We start from the raw sequence: 19,319 nt of genomic DNA, 5'->3' as shown, positions 1-19,319 counted from the left end.
AAGCCAAGGCTGAATGCCTGGTAATTTGAATGACCAAGCTTGGAGCCAAAGAAGAGATGAGAAAATCCATCTTCCTCCCTCCCTTTAGGAGAGTCAGGGTGTGTCTGTGCCCATCTACTCAGACCTTGGTTAGTTTGAACTTTTGAAAAAAACATTCTTTTTTTAAGAAGTTCTAAAAAACCCTAGTTCTCATTTTTATTGTTTAGGAAATAATAAAATGAGGAGGTTGGTCTAGATGACTCCAAAGGTCCCCTTCAGCTCCATATCCTCTGATCCCATGAAGCTCCCTCTTCTTGTTTCATTTAGGCCCAATTAGAGGTTAAGAAGGAGGGGCAAGTAGGATAGATAACAGGACAGAGTTAAAATAGATTGATCTAGGAATGAGAGTTGGGGAAGAATCTATTCTAGCCTAGGTTTTGCTACCAACTAGGTGTGTGCCTCTGAGCAAGGAACTGCAAGTCCCTCCTTTGGGCCTCAGTTTCTCCTTCTGTATAAGGAAGGAGCTGGAGTAGGTGACCTTTTTCCAATTCTGGCATTTTTAGGGACAGAGAGTGTATTTTAGCAGCAATAATGAGAGTTGGTTAAAACAGGTTAGAAGAGTTGTGGGAATGAAGAGAGAGGTGAAGCTTGAGAAAGATTATCCAGGAAGAACAGGGAACACCTGTTAATAGGCTAGATGTGGGGAGTCAAGAGAGGAGGAAAGAAGTGAAAAATAATTTTCAGGTTGCATGACTGCTCACTGGCTTACTTTGAACTAGCATATCTGAATTTGAGGCCACTCTGCTTATTGATTCCCTGACCCCAATTGGAGATCAGTCATTTGGCACAAATTAGTCTCTTAGAATAATGAGCTAATCAACTCCTGGGAGACAGAAAGCTTTAAAATGAAAAAGGAATCCAACTCCAGGAAGTACAGGTTAATGAGATCATTTGTAAACCTTTGTAAACTTTCAAAGAATATAGAAATGTCAGTGCATGTCCCGTAAATCTGGTTTAAAATTCATTTACAGAGGCATTTTTCATTAGAGCTGAGAAATTATCGAACTGCCTCATTTTAGAGATAAGAAAACTGAAATCTAACAAGGATTAAACGATTTGTTCAAAGTCGCCCAGGCAGTTAGCTGTCAAGTTGGGACTCCCACACAGGTGTCCTGTATGCTTTCTGTCACACCCACATTAGCAGCCCTCTTGCAATCAGCCTGGCCCCAGGGACTACACCAACTCCCCACCTTGACAGTGGGGGGGGGGCTGATTCCTGCCTCTCTGCACTGAACCTCCGACCCCCCAATGTCTTTTTTTTCAGACTGATAATCAAATCTATGTTACCTTTGCTCCTGTGGAGTGACAATCTACTGCCCTATGCCCTAGAGGCAGTAGGTGGCGCAATGGATAGACCACTGGGCCTGGAGTCAGAAAGACCTAAGTTTTAAATAGGGCCCCAGTCACTAGCTGTGTGACTCTGGGCTTAATTAAGCTGTTTACCTCAGTTTCCTTAACTCTAAAATGAGGCTAATGATAGCATCTATCTTAAAAGGATGTTGTGAGAATCAAATGAGATAGTGGTAAAAACTGCTTAGCCCAGAGCCTACCACATAGAGGGCACTTAATAAGCAGATGCTTCTTTCCTTCCCCTGGCTCACAAAGTAACGGAGATTCCGAGTGGGAGGCTACCTAGGCTGAAGCTGTTCCCTTATGCCCATTTATCGCAGGCCCCATCCTTCCAGTGTCTCTATGCTACTCATCCTTACATTGTGCCATCAAGAATCTCCAGTTTATTGTTAACAGAGTCCTTCATATCAGACCCATACATCCTCCCCCGGGAAAAAATGGCTTAGTCTATAGTTTGTACTTGTGGGCGTACATGTTGTTTCTCCCTGATGGAACACAGGCTCCTTGAGCAGAGGGAATGTTTCATTTTGGCTTTGTATCTCCTAGCATGGTGCCTGGCAACTAATAAATGCTTGTTAAATTGGATTGTTTAGCTTGGAAGCGAAAGAGGATTAATTTTTTTCCTGCTATTCAGTAAAGCCTCTATTAATGTCCTACTTAAAGGTAACCCTGGGGTCTCTTTAAAGTGCTACAGAAATGTCAGTTTTTCTTATTCTCAGAGGCTACACCAATAGCTGGTTGGAGAGTTCAACCAAGAGAGAAAGGCTTCCAACATGGGCCTGATGGGAGGCTGCAGACCTGTCATCTGATCACTAGCCTAGCTAGGTGTGGAGTCTCAGAATCAAGTGGGCTGTAGTATAAGGCCTTCTGCACCTACCACATCTTCGGAGAATCATCTCCCAAATCACTAACAAAGCCAGAGATCAATGTCCTGTGGGGAAACATCTAGTAAGATTATTTTAGAAAGATTTAACTATTGCCAGTTCCATCCCCAGAAACCAGGCAGTGAGTCCTGGAATCTCAAGAGTTGGAAGGAACCTCAGAGCCCCACAAGATTTTGTTGCAGCCTTCAAGTGGGGACTTGAGGGTTCCCCCACCTCTCGGTGTAGCCCATTCCATTTTGGGATTGCCCAAATCATTAGCAAGTTTTTCTTTTACTTTAAGCTTCAATTTACCTTTTTGCATTTTCTAGATCGCATTCTTTGATCATTATTAGAATAAGTCTGAATCTCTCCTCCAGGTAACATCTCTTCAAATACAGCATCATGATAGATAGCCGTCATGAGTCCTTTGAGAAGGTTTTTCCTAGGCTAAACATTCCAAACTCCTTCATACAGTTCTCATGTGGCATAGCTAATTTTTTTACTACTATGGTTTCCCTCTCCTCCAGAGTCTCCTAAGATGTGGCTTCTTCTCCATGGCCACTTGGCCTTTTTTGAATGCAGCCCAACATTGCGGTTCCATTCTGGGGCTAGCCATATCACATGGATGGCCCCTATGGAGCTTTCAGGCTACCAAAGTTCCTCAATCTTCTTGTCTGACTCTACTGCTCCTTTCCTTTCCCACCTGGTGCTTGTGAAGCTGATTTTTTAAAAATCGCAATGATAAAATTCCATAGTTGTCTTTATAAAATTTAATCTTAGCAGATGGGGCTTATTGTTCTAACCCACCAAGATCTTTCTGAATCACATCAGCCAATGTCTTAACTCTCCTGCTAAGCTGTGTAATCAGCAAATTTTATAAGCATGCCATCCAAATTATTAATATCAAAATGTTATGTACCAAAGGTGCCCGCCCCTCCAAGTACAGATCCCAGGGGCACTAAACAAGGAGGCATTAACTATCCCCCCTGGGAAAATCTGGGATTGTAAAATAGGCATCAGACTACTTTCCTTTCTCTTTCCAAGACACGAAGACTAGATGTCTCCATATATTTGGAATGCTTTGAGTATAGAGTTATAGAATAATATACTTCTCCATCTCCAAAAGAAGTGCTCTACAGAATTTAATATTATACAGAGTTAGTATGGCAGCCAAAATATAGGCCATTCTAATTTTGACATAACATGACTATGAGGGGTGATTACCAAGTAATGAGACTTTGGGGTGTGTTTTTGTCTTTGTGGTTGGTTTGAATTTTTTTTTGGTGGGATTCATTTTGTATTCTTTTTTGGGAAAATCAAGTTTGGAATGGAACCTTTCAACATTTTCAAAATTAATTCCTAGAAAATTTTCTTTGCCTGGTTTAATGGCAGACTTACCTGCAGCTAAAGTACTTCTAAATGTATTTTTCTTTTGGTCTACATCAGTGTTTTAGTCATAGGATTCTCCTTGGCTCTCACTTTCCTCCACATTCAACTCAGAAACTCACCCGTAATTTATTCTGAAGAGAGTTCCTGGGGGCACTGAGAAGTTAAAGGGACTTGTTCCTGGGCAAAAGTGTGTTAAAAAGAACTTGAACTCAGGTCTTCTTGACTATAAGACTAGCCTTCTATCCTGTACACACTCTAAATATTGTGTCCCAAAAGTCTTAGTATAATTTTAGGCTTTAATCACTATAGAAGTATAAATGCTCCAAAGGGACAAAAACATTTGAACGGTTAATTATATACATCTTGGCCAATACATTTCTCTAGTCAGTTTTCGAAGTTTATAAAAAGTTTTGTCAGCTGCTGGTGCTCCTCAGTGATTGGAAGGATTGCAGTTGTGATTCTAGCCTTAACATCATCTGAAGAACAATGTTTTGATGCAGAAATGATCATTTTGACCTGAGTTCACAAGAAAATCTATAGATTGATTAGGTGATTGAGGAAGCCAAGTCAGAGGTAGTCCTCTACCAATCCCTGGCTATTAAAGTGTCAGTCAGAAAAATCACAAATATAGTGCATAAAGACAGCATATCTTGTCAGGTTAGAAATTAAAATTAAAAAGTTATTATTAAGAATTTACAAAACTAAATGAGTGTAAAAGATATTTATATGACTGAACTTTCAAATCTAAACTTTCAAGTTTTTTTCCTTTTGAAGGGTACCATACTTCTGAAGTTATTACAGCTTACAACTGCACTCTGACTCAGGGAACAACCTGTATAAATTGATATTTACTAATATTAATGACTTTTTTGGTCATCAGCAAAATAACTTTGTTGACAGATTTATTCAACAAGCATTTATCCAGAGCCTCATATGTAAAAAAAAGTGTGTTCTAGCTGTTGGGGAATATTAAAAAAATGTCTGTCATTCTCTACCCTTAAGGCTGGTAGAGGAGGAAAAACAGTGACAAATGAATATACTTTGACACATCATATGCTAAATGAGAGGGTTAGCCTCAGTGACCTTGAAGGTCCCTTCTAGCTTTAAATCATTCCATCCTAGAAATGTCTTAAGAAATTTAGGAACCAAGTGTTATGGGATTAGCACAATCTTTTTTGAAATAAGGGGGTTGTTAGTTCCAGACAGCTATTGAAGATCTATTCTTATTTATCATCATGAATGAATAAAAAAGCATTTCTTTACTGAGGTCTTATGATATGCCAAGTGTTGGGGATACAAATGACTTTTCAAATATTTTAAGAGGACAAAACCCTCCAATCCAAATATACTCTAATGGATCTGTGATCAGGTATTCTGTAGTAGAGCACGACTCATTAATGCCTGCCCCAGGGAGCCCCTTGGTGTCTTCTAGAACTTTTGACATGGCCTGGATCCTGAAGGGGCACATAAACTATTCTCTGGTTTCCCCTCATTCTCACTATGTGACTGACTCAGTTTTCTCCAGGCAGAAGCTTTTCAAGATGACTGCTCATCATACCATAACACTTGCCATTTGCTATTAAATTAAGGTCCCCTATCTTTGCTGTGAACTCTGTACTAAAATCTGGAGAGAAAGAATCACATCTCATTTCGTTTAACACAAAAAATCCAACCCAAACCCCAAACAACTGCTCCCTAATCTGATTACTTCCACAATCTTCCCCTGACTGTTGCTAGCCAGCCACATTCTTCCTACAAAATTAAAAGACTTTGAAGGTAACTGCAAAAGAGGAATTTAAAGAATGTTTTAAGCAATGGAAGAATAAGTATCCAGGATGCATTCTGGTATGTTTGTTAGTAATAACAAGACAAATCCCACCCCAAACCCCCACAAAAAAGAAAAACACACCCAGCAGTCTCATTACTTTGTAATCACACCTCATAATCATCTTCTGTCAAAATTAGAATTATCTGTATTTTGGTACCACATGAATTCTTTGTATTATTAAATTCTGCAAAATGCTTGGAATTTATCTTCTTAGCTGTATTAGCTGAAAATTTCAATGGTATCTATTGGTTCTCCAAATGTATTACCTACTTCAAACATGAACTAGAAGACAGGACAAGTGCCAATGCCTTGGCATCCTTGATTCCATGATTACCTTTGGCTGAGGGTTTTCTAGGAAAGAGAATCTGGACCCTGAATTCCAAACCCAGATCTGATCAATACCTTAGGGAAAGCCTCAGGCCTTAAGGAGAACATCTAATAGGATCACTCTGCTCGTGCATGAGCAACACAAAGAATAAGAAGCTTGGCAACATACCTCCCAGCTGACAGCCACACTGGTAGCAGTCTTACAGGTTAACAGAGGTACGCCACACTGATCAGGAGGTCCTGGTGCTGTGGAGATCTGAGACTTGGCTGAATAAGGTCCAAACTACAAAAAGGAGTAATGGCATAAAAGAGATGCTGAAAGTTCATGCTGATTGAAAGAGAAGTCCAAATAGGTTTGAATTTAACAGAGCAGTTACCCCTGTCTTATTTGCTGCTTTAATCCAGAAGCTGTAAGTCCTCCCAGGAAGCAGATTGCTCACTGTGCACCTCAAGCCTGGGCCTTGGTAGACTCTTCTGCACTCGGCTTGGTCAGACTCGGCCATGTCTACTACGTAGTCAATTATCTCAGCTCCTCCATTCACAACAGGAGGAGCTAGGAAATGACAGAGTGATCATTTAAAAACACTTTTAAGACGTTATTTGAGAAACAGGTTTTTGGACTCCCTGAGAAATCATTATGAAGAATTCTCATAGTGACTAGAGTTTGTTAAAATGTTGGCCAAAGGAACAGGAAAATTTCAAATTCGATTCCCTTTAACTTCATAGAGGCAGGTTGGCATAAACATAGGAGACCTGAGTTTGAATATGCCTCAGTGGCCAAAGCTTTCCCAGAATCAGTGAAGGTAGGAGCATTTTTAGGAAAAAAAATCTATAGGACAGGCCTCCCATTTAAGAAAATGGAGCAATTTGCCTAATTTGACATCACTAGGTAATGCCATATCTAGGCCTAGAAGCTTTATCTCCCACCTTCAGCCTGGGAGATAGGTTTACTATATCCACTGGCTGATATGATTTTTACCAACAGAACAATTTGCTGTTGGGCAGTTTATTTAATGCTTACATGCAAACCTAATAGTATAACTGAAAATGTAATAATTCAGCATACTTTAATTTTAAACGAATCCAGTATATCCAAATCAGCATTTATAAAATGGCTAAAGCGGCGAGCCATGATTCCTATCACCAAAGGAGTTTGTTACAGAGCATTCACAGAAGGCTGCCTTTAAGTTTGATCCTGGTGGATTTAAGTACCTATTTGTAGATTAAACTATCAAACAGAGAGGTTGTAGTACAGAAAAATTGCCCAGTGACTCTCACTCCAAAATAATAAGCCATCTCAGAAATTATAATGGGACTCAGCTCCAAGAACATGATTCAACGTACATAAAACTTTTTTAGGACAAAAGTACACCTATCAATGGGACGAAGTCCAAGCAAGTCATTAAAAGATCTCTGCGTTCATTAGCAGACAAGAATGTGAATCACAGAAATGACTATCATCTAAAAAACTGTTCTTTTCCTAAATGCCAAATTTTAAAGTAATAACCACAGTGACTTGCATTTTTACTTTAAATTAACTGTACTCGGACTAACTATACCTAAAGTTGTACCCTAATACAGCAATTCATATTTTCTTTATAGTTCTCAGATGATTTTCTTCTCTTCCCCTTTTTCAGTTTTCCCATTTACCACCTTCCCACTTAAATGAACAATATTCAGTCACAGAATGATATCTTACCCCAGTGCAGGCTGATTTCTCTGGGCTTAGCCCTGTTAGCCAAGTATGGAGACCTGCAAGGTCCAGGAGGAACGGCAGAGGTGTGAATGGATAGGATATCTGAGGCCTGACAGAAGGACACAACACATTATATCCACACTGAAACCCAAGTTTATTTTATTTTAGGATTAATTTGGATACTTATTTTAGTTAGTACTTAAATTTTAAAATCTTTTCATTTTTCTCCTCACCTGGCTTTGCCCTGCAATTCCAAAGCAAAATACTCTCAACTTATATGAAGTGCCAGGTCTGAGATGGTCACATACGTGTTCTCTCAAAGTGCCATCGTATATTACATTCCATGTATTTCCTAGGAGGGAGACAGAAAATATCCAATCCATTTGTAAACAACTGAATATGCGTTTTTGAGAGTCTGTGATTTGTATTATTAAGAAATAACTACTTAGAAAATGAATACAACATGTTTCAATTCTATGTAATAACTCCAGAGCAAAACTGACTTTATAATCAAAAACAGAATGTAAAGAATCCTTACCATTTGAAGCTTCAGAAATTTCCAAAACATACTTGGAAATTTCTGCTCCTCCATTATCTTTAGGTGGATCTGAAATGACATTTTTCATATAAAAATTATTCTCAAATCAACAGAAAACTCTTTATCATTAGATATACAATATCAGTTAATGGTATTCAAATTCCAAGGTAAAAGTTTGTTTAGTACCTCACATATTTAGAAATAGTGATTCTGAAATAGAGTATTAGGCATTCCTTCCACTGATATAGCATGGTGGAGAGGAAAGAAAGCTAGAAAGGGAATCAGAACACCTGGGTTAACATCCCAGCTATGCCTTGGGTGACTTTGGCCAACTAACTTCCTGGTTCTGGACCTCAGATTTTTCACTTGTCAAAGGAGGGAGGGGGCGGACTAGATGACCTCTTGGGTTCCTTGTAGCACTAACCCTATAATTCTTTCAAGTCATCTGTAATCTACAGGCTCAGTGGGCTGCCTTCAGGCACTGAGAAGCCAAGTGACTTTTTGCCCATAGGGCCAAAGCTAGTAGGTGTCAAAGGCAGAACTGGATGGCACCTGGTTTTCCTGGACTCCAGGGCCAGCCCTCTATCCATTACCCTTGACTACTTCTCATCCTGAACCCTCAGAATAAATTATATCTAAGTAACATTTTAAAGTTCTCTGGAAAAGATTATGAGAACGTGTATACACACTGAAAATGCTGAGCTGCTTTAAAGGGCCCAGATATAGAGAAAAAAATAATCTATATAATGTCAACCATTGCCTGTCAACCTGAGAATAAATTAGCACTAACTTTTCCCTCTTAACTGGGAGAGAAACTATTTCCTGGCCCACCATACAACTCAACAATTTCCTGATCTGAATTAGACAACAAACTGCCGCTTCAGCTGTCTCAATATATGAGAGAATGACAATGTAATTAATTACTCAAATAAATTGTGCAGGGAACCATGTGATAGAAGAATGGCTAAGAGAATAAAATGTAAGGCAAACAATCAGACCAAGCAGTTCTCAATACATTCATGTTACTGTTTAGGGAAATTAGGGTGGATTTTTAAATACAGAAATATTACCCCATGCGACTTTCACATTGTATGCTCGGATCTTCCCCTTTGTGTATGGTTTACTTGGGGGGCCTGGCTTATCAGGGTATGTGGTATATTCTACTTCTTCACTTGGGTTACTTTTTCCTTCACTGTTGTGGGCAAAGAGCTGTTTGAGTAGAGAGAATACATTGGTTGATCACTGGAAACATTCATTATATGCCTCAAATACCTGAATAGATTATGCAAAATTTACAAAGTAAGTTACTTTGGTAACTGGATTTAATTAGTAAAGCGTATTTTCATCACTATAGAAATAATGAAAACAACATACTTAAAATAGGAAGCACAGAGTGTTATTAATCATTTGAAAATGCTCAACCTCACTAATAAAGAGACGCAAATTAAAACAACTTTGAGGAACTACCTCACATCCATCAAATTGACAAGAATAATTAAAAACAACAAAACTCAGTGCTGGAGGGGTTATAGAGAAACAGGTACATTTATCCATTGCTGGTGGGATTGTGAATTGGGAGAATCTTTCTGGAAAAGCAAAATCTGGCTGTACAGAGTAAAGATTACAATGCGAGTACTGTCCTCCTGTCCAATAACTCCACTGTTGGGATTAAATTCTAAGAGTATTCCTGAGAGTCAAAAAGAACTCTGCCTTCAAAAGTCTTTAGAGTAGCATTATCTGTGATGCCCCAAACTGGAAGCAATCGAAATGTCTAGTAATACGGTTAAATAACTTGCATGACGTTAATGTAAGGGAATATTATCATACAAGGATCATTCCCTTATAGTATGAGGAATATAAAAGGAAACAATGAACAGAGCTTTATGACATAACGCAAAACAAAAAAAGGAAAACCAGAAGAACAGGGAACATACAATGAGACCGAGGAAAGGTGAGCAGGAATAAATGGGCAAATTGATTCCTAATGGAGAGGGAGAAAAGGTGACTGAAGAAGCATTGAAATTCACTTGTTTAAATGTAGGTTATCAGAAAAAAAAACATTTAAATGGTTGTTGCTGATGCTTAATATTATTTGTTAACATTTAAAATATACTCAAGGTAAAAAATGGATGACCCCAATATACAAAAATATGCAATTGCAAACAAGTACCCTAAATTTATATGAAGTGCTCCTCCGAAGATTTTTTAAAGTGCATGAGGGTTCTTCGCCATTATATTTAGCCTTGAAACCATGACCCTGGAAAGGAGGAGAAAATGTACTTATTAGTGATTAACCAGTTTCCATTGATAATTTTAAGAAGATTTAAAGTTCAGCTAGGAAAAGTGATCCCTAGGGGTTTATGAGGCAGCTGAAGAGGCTGGCCAGGTAGGGAGGGCTCAGTTCTAAGAGCTATAAGTGGCCAGCAAAAGTAGCCTAGTTAGGTCCAGAGCAGAGGAAACTATGTGCATCTTGCATGTGTCAATGTGTCTGTCCACTGCACTCCAAACAGAGATCGAGGGTCACGTGTCATACAGAAGTGCAACTTACAGATCCTTCTTCCTCCATCTCGAGGGTGTAAGTAAAATGGGATTCCTCAGTAGCTGCACCAGGAGGAGGACTCCAATCTAGTGACAGAGTAGTAATTCCTGCTTGATTTAGCTGAGGGGGAGGAGGGGCTGGAGGGACACTTCCTGTTGTGTTAAAGGCAACCGTTTCACTAAATTCACTGGAAAAAAATAGATGGATGGATACAGTTAGTAATTTCCCCCCAAGTAGAAACTTTGAAAAAAAAATTACATGTAATATAATTTACCTTATTCCCAAGTTATTTTTAGCAGCTAATCTAAATGAATATTTTGTGGAAGGAGCTAGCTTGGTTAGCTTGTACTGTTTAAGATGGCCAAAATAACATTCTTTGAAGGTTCCAGGCTTCCCCTATAAACACATAAACATTATATATTAGTTGCTGTGTTAAAGCGTTCTATTAAGGGCAATGTTTGCCAACTTTGGCTATTTCATGGGCTGTTTACTTGTGGTGGGTTAAGAGTGGACACTAGAAGATGGCAGAGAAAAAAAGTGGGGCTTGGAGGAAAGGAAGTGAAAGAAAAAGGAGGAAAAACAGAAAAGGAAGAGGCAGGAGGAGGAAGAGTTGGCTAAAATGGACAAGTTTTACCAAATAAAGACCTTTGGTAGGAAAAGTTTCATAGGGCAGTGAAAATTTGCCATATATTAGTTAGCTAGGTAACAGTGATGGGGGTCACAGTGAAAATATTATTTTCTTATGACATACAGTGTTTTGAGTCAAAATAATAAAGAAACGAAAGGAAAATAGGAAACAAAAGAGTACGTAAGCTGAAAAGTCTATCTTACCTCTTTTAGTTCAAATACCCTTACAATAAAATGTCATGGCAGCCAACTGTCAATTTCCTGTGCTAGTGGCAATAGGGGTGACAGAGGTCAATGAAATCCAGAGATAATCCCCAAATTTAATTTAATTCAAACAACCCAGCACATCTGAGAACTCTGATTTTCTCAGGTGCCCAAATAGGCACAGTGATAAAGTTTAGACAGCGGATCAGTGATTCACAAGTCATTTGATGCTACGTTATATAAAACCGAGTCCAAAGAGATTCTTTACTAAGGATCTAAAATTGACAGGTGTCCACTCATGGGAATTCTTGCCAACTATCCCAATGAATTCAGAATAATGCTTAGTCCAAAGGATCACATACTCTATCAGTAATGATAGCCAGACTTTAAATAATATGAACTCACTTCTCTGCTCTTGTATGAGAGAATTGAAGCTATGTATCATTACTCTTTTTGGTCCATGTACTACGTGTAGAAGTATTTCTTTTGACTAATATTCCTAATTTAATAATTCTAATATTCCATTTAATATTAAAAAGTTTCAATGACATTTTATTATTTGTAAAATACATGCAGGAAATGCTTACCTCGTCCCATTCTAAAAGAAAACCGATTATTTTGGAACCGTTGTCATTAGATCCCTAAGTAATACATAAAAAGAAAATGAGGGCTACAGCTTCTTTCGTTCAACATACTAATATACAGTACAACTATATCTAATAAACAAAAGATTCACACACATAGGGATAGAGCCTGGACCAATGATTTTCTTGGTATAGGGACCTCCCAGATGAGGAAACTTCCCCGTACCAAAGCAGATTAGCCCCCTCTCTGGAATTTAGAGTCTCAGAGTGTTGAGAGGTAAATGTATGATATTTATTAATCTGTTTACATTGATGTGTACTTTTAAAAAAAGCAAAATTCTATAAAGATAAAATACCTATATGTATACAACATGCTCCTGTTTACTGTCACCCTAACTGGAGGATATTTTTGTTCATCACTCCAACAGTGAAGTGAAAAGTACTAGTTAGGTTGAAAAGAAAGTAGAAAAAGAATACCTTTTCCTGATCCCCTCACTTAGTAGTAACCTTTGCTTTCAGATGCCATATAGGCATATAGAGGGCTTCGTTTTTAAAAAAATTCTTATTTAATGCATTAATATGTAATATTCTATATAATGCTGCCTACTGGACTGTAAAATCTATGAGGCAGGCTTTGTAATTCCTCCAGCACGTAGCACGCTGCTCTTATTATTATTATCAAACTTAATTAATAAATTAGGTAGAGATCTTAATTTAAACAAGTTCAGCTGACAGCATGGAGGAAAGGTCGTCACTCATTCTGGGATAGATAGTGTGGATTTTCAGTTTTCCTTTAATACTTCAGAAAGGGAATCAATAAGCAGTTATTTAATACCAGCCTGTAGTCTTCATTAACATAGTTAACACCTCCACCTGAGCCCACTCACATTCATTTTAAAAAGTACATTCAGGTCTGTGAGAAGGTGAACAGGGAAAGATAAATGCGAATATTGTTTTCCCTTCTATTTTGTTTTCAAAGGGTAAAAGGATGATGTAAAAGCAAAATGCAAGGTGATGGGTGGTAAGCACTGAGAAGAACAAGCTGTTCACACTTCTACGTGACTCATCCCACTTAATAAGCCTCTAATAACCTCCTCCTTTCTCTAACATTAATTGAGTTATGATGTGGCCAGCACCAAGAAGCTCTTGGGGAGAATCTGTTGGGAATAAAGGAAAATTAACTGAAGCTGTCAAAATGAGCCCTTCCTTGACATGGCACAGAATTTTTCAAAAAGGTCAATCATCCAATAAGTCTAATTTTATCATCTGTTAAAGAGGGGGATTAACCGTTTGGGTAGAGTTCCTGGCAAAACATGTTGTGTAATACTTGTCTCCTGGACTAAGCAAAGAAGAATCTAATAATCTGAAAAGAATCAAATTAGGCAGAAATCCTTCAGTAAATTGAATACATTCAAAGGGCTCTAATGATTGATTAGCCTGCTGAGACAAGGCAGCTTAAACATTCAAAAGGCAAACCAGGTGGATTTGTGCTAAAAAATAGAAGAACGCTAAGATGTTATTACATTATTGTGGCTCTCAAAAGAATGCAATAGTCTTCCAGGTGGTTCTGTTTGGGGATAATATTGTGCTGACTGCATCAAGCCCCAGAGTATTCATGGGGTTTCCACAATGAGATCTGGCAAGAGACAGCCCAACAATTTACAGAGAAAAACAATAATGCATGAAAAAGAACTGTAGTCCGTTCTATGCCATACAGTTGGACAACCAGTTCATTGAGTTAGTACATCAGCACGTTTACCTGGGATAGGAAACAAGTCGAGATCAGAGTGAGTTATTAAGGGGAGAGGAATCAAAGTTGTGAGCAATCCAAAAAGCATTGAAGAGATACATAGAGGCTATAGAGAAGTAGGCTGTGGCCCATTTCTAGTGGGTGACCTATGCTCAAGATAGGGTATAAGGAATATTACTGGGGAAATGTGTGATCAGGAAAAAAGGACCAGGCAGCCGGAGTGCTCTACTGTTCTCCACAAAGTGTATAAAACAAAAGCAACACAAGCTAAAAGAAGGCCTCCAACACATTGGATGGTTCCTCCAAAAGAGATAAAAGAGAACGTGAATCTGTATTGGTAGAGCATGGCCCAGAATGGCACAGAATAAGGCATGGAGAGGCTGTGATCTGCACTAATGGAGGGGATACCCATATTAATAAACTTGTAGATGCCCTCAGAGGTCAAGAAAAGTGGAATAACATGTTTTTGTCAATTTGTTTATAATAACCTTTACTTTCTGCCTTAGTATCAATCCCAAGACAGAAGGGCCAGGGCAAGGCAAACAAAGTTAAGTGACTTGCCCAGGGACACACAGCTAGGAAGTATCTGAGGTCAGATTTGAGTCCAGGTCCTCTCAACACCGGGTCTGGCACTCTATCCACTGAGCCACGTAGCTGCCCCATAACATGTTAATAAATATTAAGGCATTTGTACATTTTATAGAGAAATAAACATGGTTTTATACACAGGTAAGACTTTCATTCATGCCTCTGCTTATATAAGACATTATATAGGGGATGGGGGAGACAGAAGGGAGAAATGAGAGGGAGGGAGGAACTAGGAAGAAATTGAGATGATTTTTAGAGAAGGAACAGAACTTGTTAGAAGAGCCAATGAAAAGCATTCTTCTGCACATATCCTAGGAAGTGTTTGGAAAGTGTGCTCTTGCTTTTGAAAGTCTGACACATTAACTGTCTGCCAGTAGCTTTGAACCATCTTTTTTTGAGCCATCTTTATAATATTATGCATTTATAAAAAAATTAGCTAATGTATATAAAGTTATTTTCAGATTGTAAAGACCATATAAAGGTCAATTATTATAATTTTTATGAAAAGGATGTTATAAAGGCTTCTTTGTTGTGCCCCTAGTGTGTATCCTTTGTCTTTCTCTAGTTCTACCTGACACATTTAAATGTTGTTTATTTTGAATTTAAAACACTAAATGGGCATTTATAACAGGGGTATACATGAAACTGTGGGTCTCTGTAATATACATCTTGCTTTTCTTTTAAATATATAATAAATCCAGTGTGTAACTTTCAAAGCTGTCCAATTTGTCTACAATTCTTTTTGGTTTTCCATTCTTTTCTGTGCCTTTTTAAAAAATCCTTACCTTCTGCCTCAGAATTAAAACTAAGAATTGGTTCCAAGGCAGAAGAGCAGTAAGGGCGAGGTGACTGGGGTTGTGACTTGCCCAGGGTCCACCTAGCTGCTTCTCTATTAATTAAAAAAATTTTTTTTCACTGACCCAGAAAGATGTTTCAGGGACCAAACTATGAGTCACATTTCAGATTCAAGAAACACCAACAAAATACTAAAACTTCTCTCAAGGCAACAGAAGTCTCCTACCTTCCACTGTAAAATCAGGCTGTTCTTGGTTCGGTTGACTAGCTTAGGTACAGCAGGACGGTCTGGTTCACAACTCTCTGTTGTAAAACTAATCACTTCAGAAGTTGATTCTTCTATAGAGCTGTATGTTGCTGAAACTCTAAACACACACACACATATTACTAATAAGCTTTACAGACATTTTAACTGACATTATTGAATTTCTTCTAATCCCAGAGCTGGAAAAAAACTGTAAGAAACTATGCCCTTTGGAACTTGTACGACTTAACTCTATGAGGTTGACACTAATATAGCCATCGGGGTGGGTCCAAAAGCTGAAAGCTCCCCTGCTTCCCTGTCATGCCTCTACTCAGGAAGAAACAAGTTGTCATGCCATCGCATCATTTGGAGAAGAGTCCCTTTTCCAGGAAAGGCAGGGCTGACACTAGTGAATAGCTATGGCAGACAAGGAGGCATGTTTACCTACCTTACGTGATAGTCGGTTGCTGGCTGGAGATCAGGTAGGCTAACTGTCACTTCATCCCCGCTGTGAAAATTAAAATTGCTTATGAGACCTTCAACAGATTAAAAAAGCCAAATAGCTAATCCTGATTGCTTATGTTAAATTTTATTCCAAGTAAGCACACCAACCACTGATGTTTTTAGGGCAATTAACCCATACTGTAAACATGCAGAAAACAATTTTAGTAATAATGCAAAATCCTTCATTTGCATACCAAGGTCAAGTTAATACGGCTTTACAAAATTAAAATGTTACCATTTGGAGTGGCAATGTGAAATCTTCTCATAATATTAGATTTCTAGTTACCCACTTTATTGAAAATTATTTTGATGTGAAGCCTCAAAAAATATCGAGTGTGTTTTAAAGGAGCCACAGAACTGTCTTCCTGGGATATATGCCTCTCTACTACAGTCAATAAAATGGATTGTACAGTTGATCCTCTTTTCTGTTAGCACTGTGTGCCCAAAGGTGTGTGTCACTGGGTTCAGCTCTGGTTCCTGACCTCTTGATGCCCACAGGCTGGCCCTGCTACTCTGTTTTCTGGGCAGGAAGAGGAATGACAAGGTTGCTAATTCCAGATGCCGAAATTGCTCTTGCTTCCACTGAGCTGAGCTAAGAGGGCAGTTAGAATAGTAGCTGGATAAATACTGCTTAACTAAAACAGTATCTTTGTAGAAGTTTCTTTTTATAAGGTATCATGGGGGGGGGGGGATCGACTTTATCATGGGGTTTAAAAAAGTGCACGATGCCAATTTGTGTAAGATTTCAAAAAAACAAATTTAACTGAAAACTCTCTTACCTCTAGTCCCCTCAGAAGTTTCTATTTGAAAATCTAAAAGTTTTAAAATGTCAACCACTAATTACAACAACACCTCAGCTCTCTTACCAACTAAAGGGACAACCCTATTCAAGTTTTCTCATCAAATCAACATGAGAAATTCAAATAAATTAAGTTTTAGACGGTATCATGAAATCCATTCACTACTTTGATCATTGGGTAAAATGTTAGTAGACCTAGAGTGACAGAAATCTGAAAAAAGAGGCAGACTTACATGTAAATAGTTTTAAATTTGCCACTTTTACCACAGTTGGAGAGTGCCACTTCAAATGTAAATGATACTGGACGGCTGGCCTTTTCTTCATTCGGAGAGCTGACTAGATGACTCCACGAGAGGACAGCTGATCTTGCTTGAATATTAGAAACCTAATAGAAATCATGAAAATTGGGAATGAAAATAAGGGTTCTGTTTCTTACAGAAAAATATGAGAAAGGCCTTCCTTTGCCATATATTCTTTCACTTTCAGATTCCTTTATTTTCTCTTCTAACCTATGAAACACCTTGTGCTGTGTTAGGTTAGATGCCGGGGATTCAAAGACCAAAACAATCTAGGGTCCCTGCTTTCTTGGAATTTCCACTGGGGAAGAGAAGAGAGATACAGTATGAAAAAAGAGATCATTTAGTCCAATGGCCTCAATTTGAGAGAGAAGAAAGTTGAAACCCTTTTATCCAGCGTAAATGACTTTCTTATTAATTTTTCGTAATCACATGGGCAGTTAGTTCTGCAGGACGGCCAGAAGGTGGGGGATGCACACAGCAGCCCAGCTTGGTGGGGAAATGCCTGTGGCTTGCAATATCAGCTCAATCCAACCTGAGTCCTTCCTTCAAACCCCCTAATTTCTCCCTCATTCTAGGATGCTTCCTTGACACTGCCAAGAAACTGTGGTGAGGGATGATTGTGCTTGTTATAAAACTCTTTAGAATCTTTAGGGATATGAAATCACTTCTTTATTTTCTGCAAACTTGTATTCTGAGAGAACTTTCTTACAAAGGCTTATTGTTATACAGACTGGAATGAAATGATTAACTCATTAAAAAAAGAACCCTGCCCCCCCCCCCCATCTGTTTGACCTAGCCTTCTTAGTCTGCTTTGCTAGCTCATGATCCACCTTCTACCTCCAGTTGTGGGTATTCCCTGTAGTTCTCTCCTGTGACCACTGCCCTCCCTCCCTCTGTACTCCTTCTCTAGACTCCCTTGAGTTTCGTCACCATATCACCTTATTGGACATTTCCACCTGGATACTCCAGAGACATGTCTAACAGGTCTAAAAGTCAACTCATTCGATTTCCCTAAACACTCCCCTCTTCTCTACTCCCCTATTTTTGTCAGAGGCCTCACCATCCTTGCAGCCTTCTAGTTTTCAATCTCCCTGTTCTTCTGGCCTCTTTACTCTTCCTTACCCTACATGTCCAGTCAGTTGCCAGATCTTGCCATTTCTATCCTCGAAACATCTCTGGCATATGGCCCCTTTTCTCTTTTCCCTCACCACCACCTTAGTTCAGACCCTTGTCACCTCTCGTCTATTTTATTTCAGTGGCCTCCTAATTGGTCTCTGGCTCAAGCCTCTCCCTACTCGAGCCCATCCTACACACTGTGCCAGGCATTTTCCTTAGGTGCAGATCTGACCATGTAAGCCCCCTATGTAATCAACTCCCTCTCTTGGTTTCCTGTTGCTTTCAGGATAAAATATATACTCCTCTGTTTAGCTTTTCGAATTCTAAACAACCTAGCTTCAGCCTTTCTTTCCAGTTTCGTTACCAGCTTTCCTGTACTCTACCATCAAGCCAACCCAGCCTTCTCTTTGCTCTTCACATATGACACTCCCATCTCAGTGTCTTTGCATTGGCTCTCACCTCTGCCTCCTAGAGAGTGGCTCTCTTCTTGTAAGACGCAGCTCAGGCACGCTTTCTTGATCCCCCTAAGCCACTGGTGCCCCATCTCTCCCAGACCATCTTGTATTTAACTACCTTGGATCTATTTGTTTTTTCCACTTTCTACTTACGCTGAATATATTTTTACAGGGACTCGTTGTCTCCCCCATTGGAATGTAAGCTAAATGAGAGTAGGGATTGTTTTATTCTTTGTACTCGGCATATCCCCAGCATCAGGCACAGCTGAATGATTGAAAAAGCTGACTTCATTCCAAATAAAACTCATCTACTGTGTAATTCGAGAGAGAAATAAAATGCTCTAGTCAAAAGCCAAACATGCCTCTATATGCAAAGCAGGAAGGTGTATTTATGGTAAACTTTTTTTCTAGATTAATTTGGGCACTAATTTAGAGTCATTATCCATTTAAATTGGAGTACTGTATTTCATCACTTTAGATCATTTCTAACAAGGCATTAGTATGATTACTATTTAGCATTTAAATAGTGCTTTGATAAGTGATCACAGAATACTTTAAGTGTACTTTTTTGAGGGGACTAGGTCATTAGGAGGAAATTAAGGTACTAATTTCAAGTGATTTGCTCCAAGTCACAGTAAATATACTGTTCCGATATATCCGAACATTTGGGAATCTATTAGAAATGGAGCAACTCCTTTCCATAGGTGGAAAGTCAACCTTTCTCTAATGCAACCCATAAAATGTTAGGGAAAACATTTAAAATTCAGTAGTCTGGTGAGGGAAAG

General features: G+C 38.8%; 1 protein-coding gene across 12 annotated transcripts in view; it reads right to left on the bottom strand.

Moving 5' to 3' along the window:
- Positions 1-19,319, bottom strand: part of LOC100019824 (fibronectin type-III domain-containing protein 3a-like) — an 80,343-nt gene that overhangs the window by 14,931 nt on the left and 46,093 nt on the right. For all 12 annotated transcript variants that reach the window (XM_007507462.3, XM_007507461.3, XM_056808847.1 and 9 more), the window contains exons 8-20: positions 16,898-17,049; positions 15,810-15,869; positions 15,344-15,482; positions 11,988-12,041; positions 10,844-10,965; positions 10,579-10,756; positions 10,201-10,287; positions 9,101-9,239; positions 8,031-8,099; positions 7,726-7,844; positions 7,496-7,601; positions 6,174-6,349; positions 5,966-6,079 (exon numbers count right to left, since the gene is read on the bottom strand). In XM_007507462.3, coding sequence (XP_007507524.1) covers positions 5,966-6,079; positions 6,174-6,349; positions 7,496-7,601; positions 7,726-7,844; positions 8,031-8,099; positions 9,101-9,239; positions 10,201-10,287; positions 10,579-10,756; positions 10,844-10,965; positions 11,988-12,041; positions 15,344-15,482; positions 15,810-15,869; positions 16,898-17,049 — 1,515 coding nt within the window. The remainder of the gene's footprint in view (positions 1-5,965; positions 6,080-6,173; positions 6,350-7,495; positions 7,602-7,725; positions 7,845-8,030; positions 8,100-9,100; positions 9,240-10,200; positions 10,288-10,578; positions 10,757-10,843; positions 10,966-11,987; positions 12,042-15,343; positions 15,483-15,809; positions 15,870-16,897; positions 17,050-19,319) is intronic.

This window comes from Monodelphis domestica, chromosome X (assembly GCF_027887165.1).
Source record: "Monodelphis domestica isolate mMonDom1 chromosome X, mMonDom1.pri, whole genome shotgun sequence".
Taxonomy (NCBI): domain Eukaryota; kingdom Metazoa; phylum Chordata; class Mammalia; order Didelphimorphia; family Didelphidae; genus Monodelphis; species Monodelphis domestica.
The sequence above is the reverse complement of the archived record's forward strand: the minus strand, read 5'-3'. Positions and strand labels throughout refer to the sequence as shown.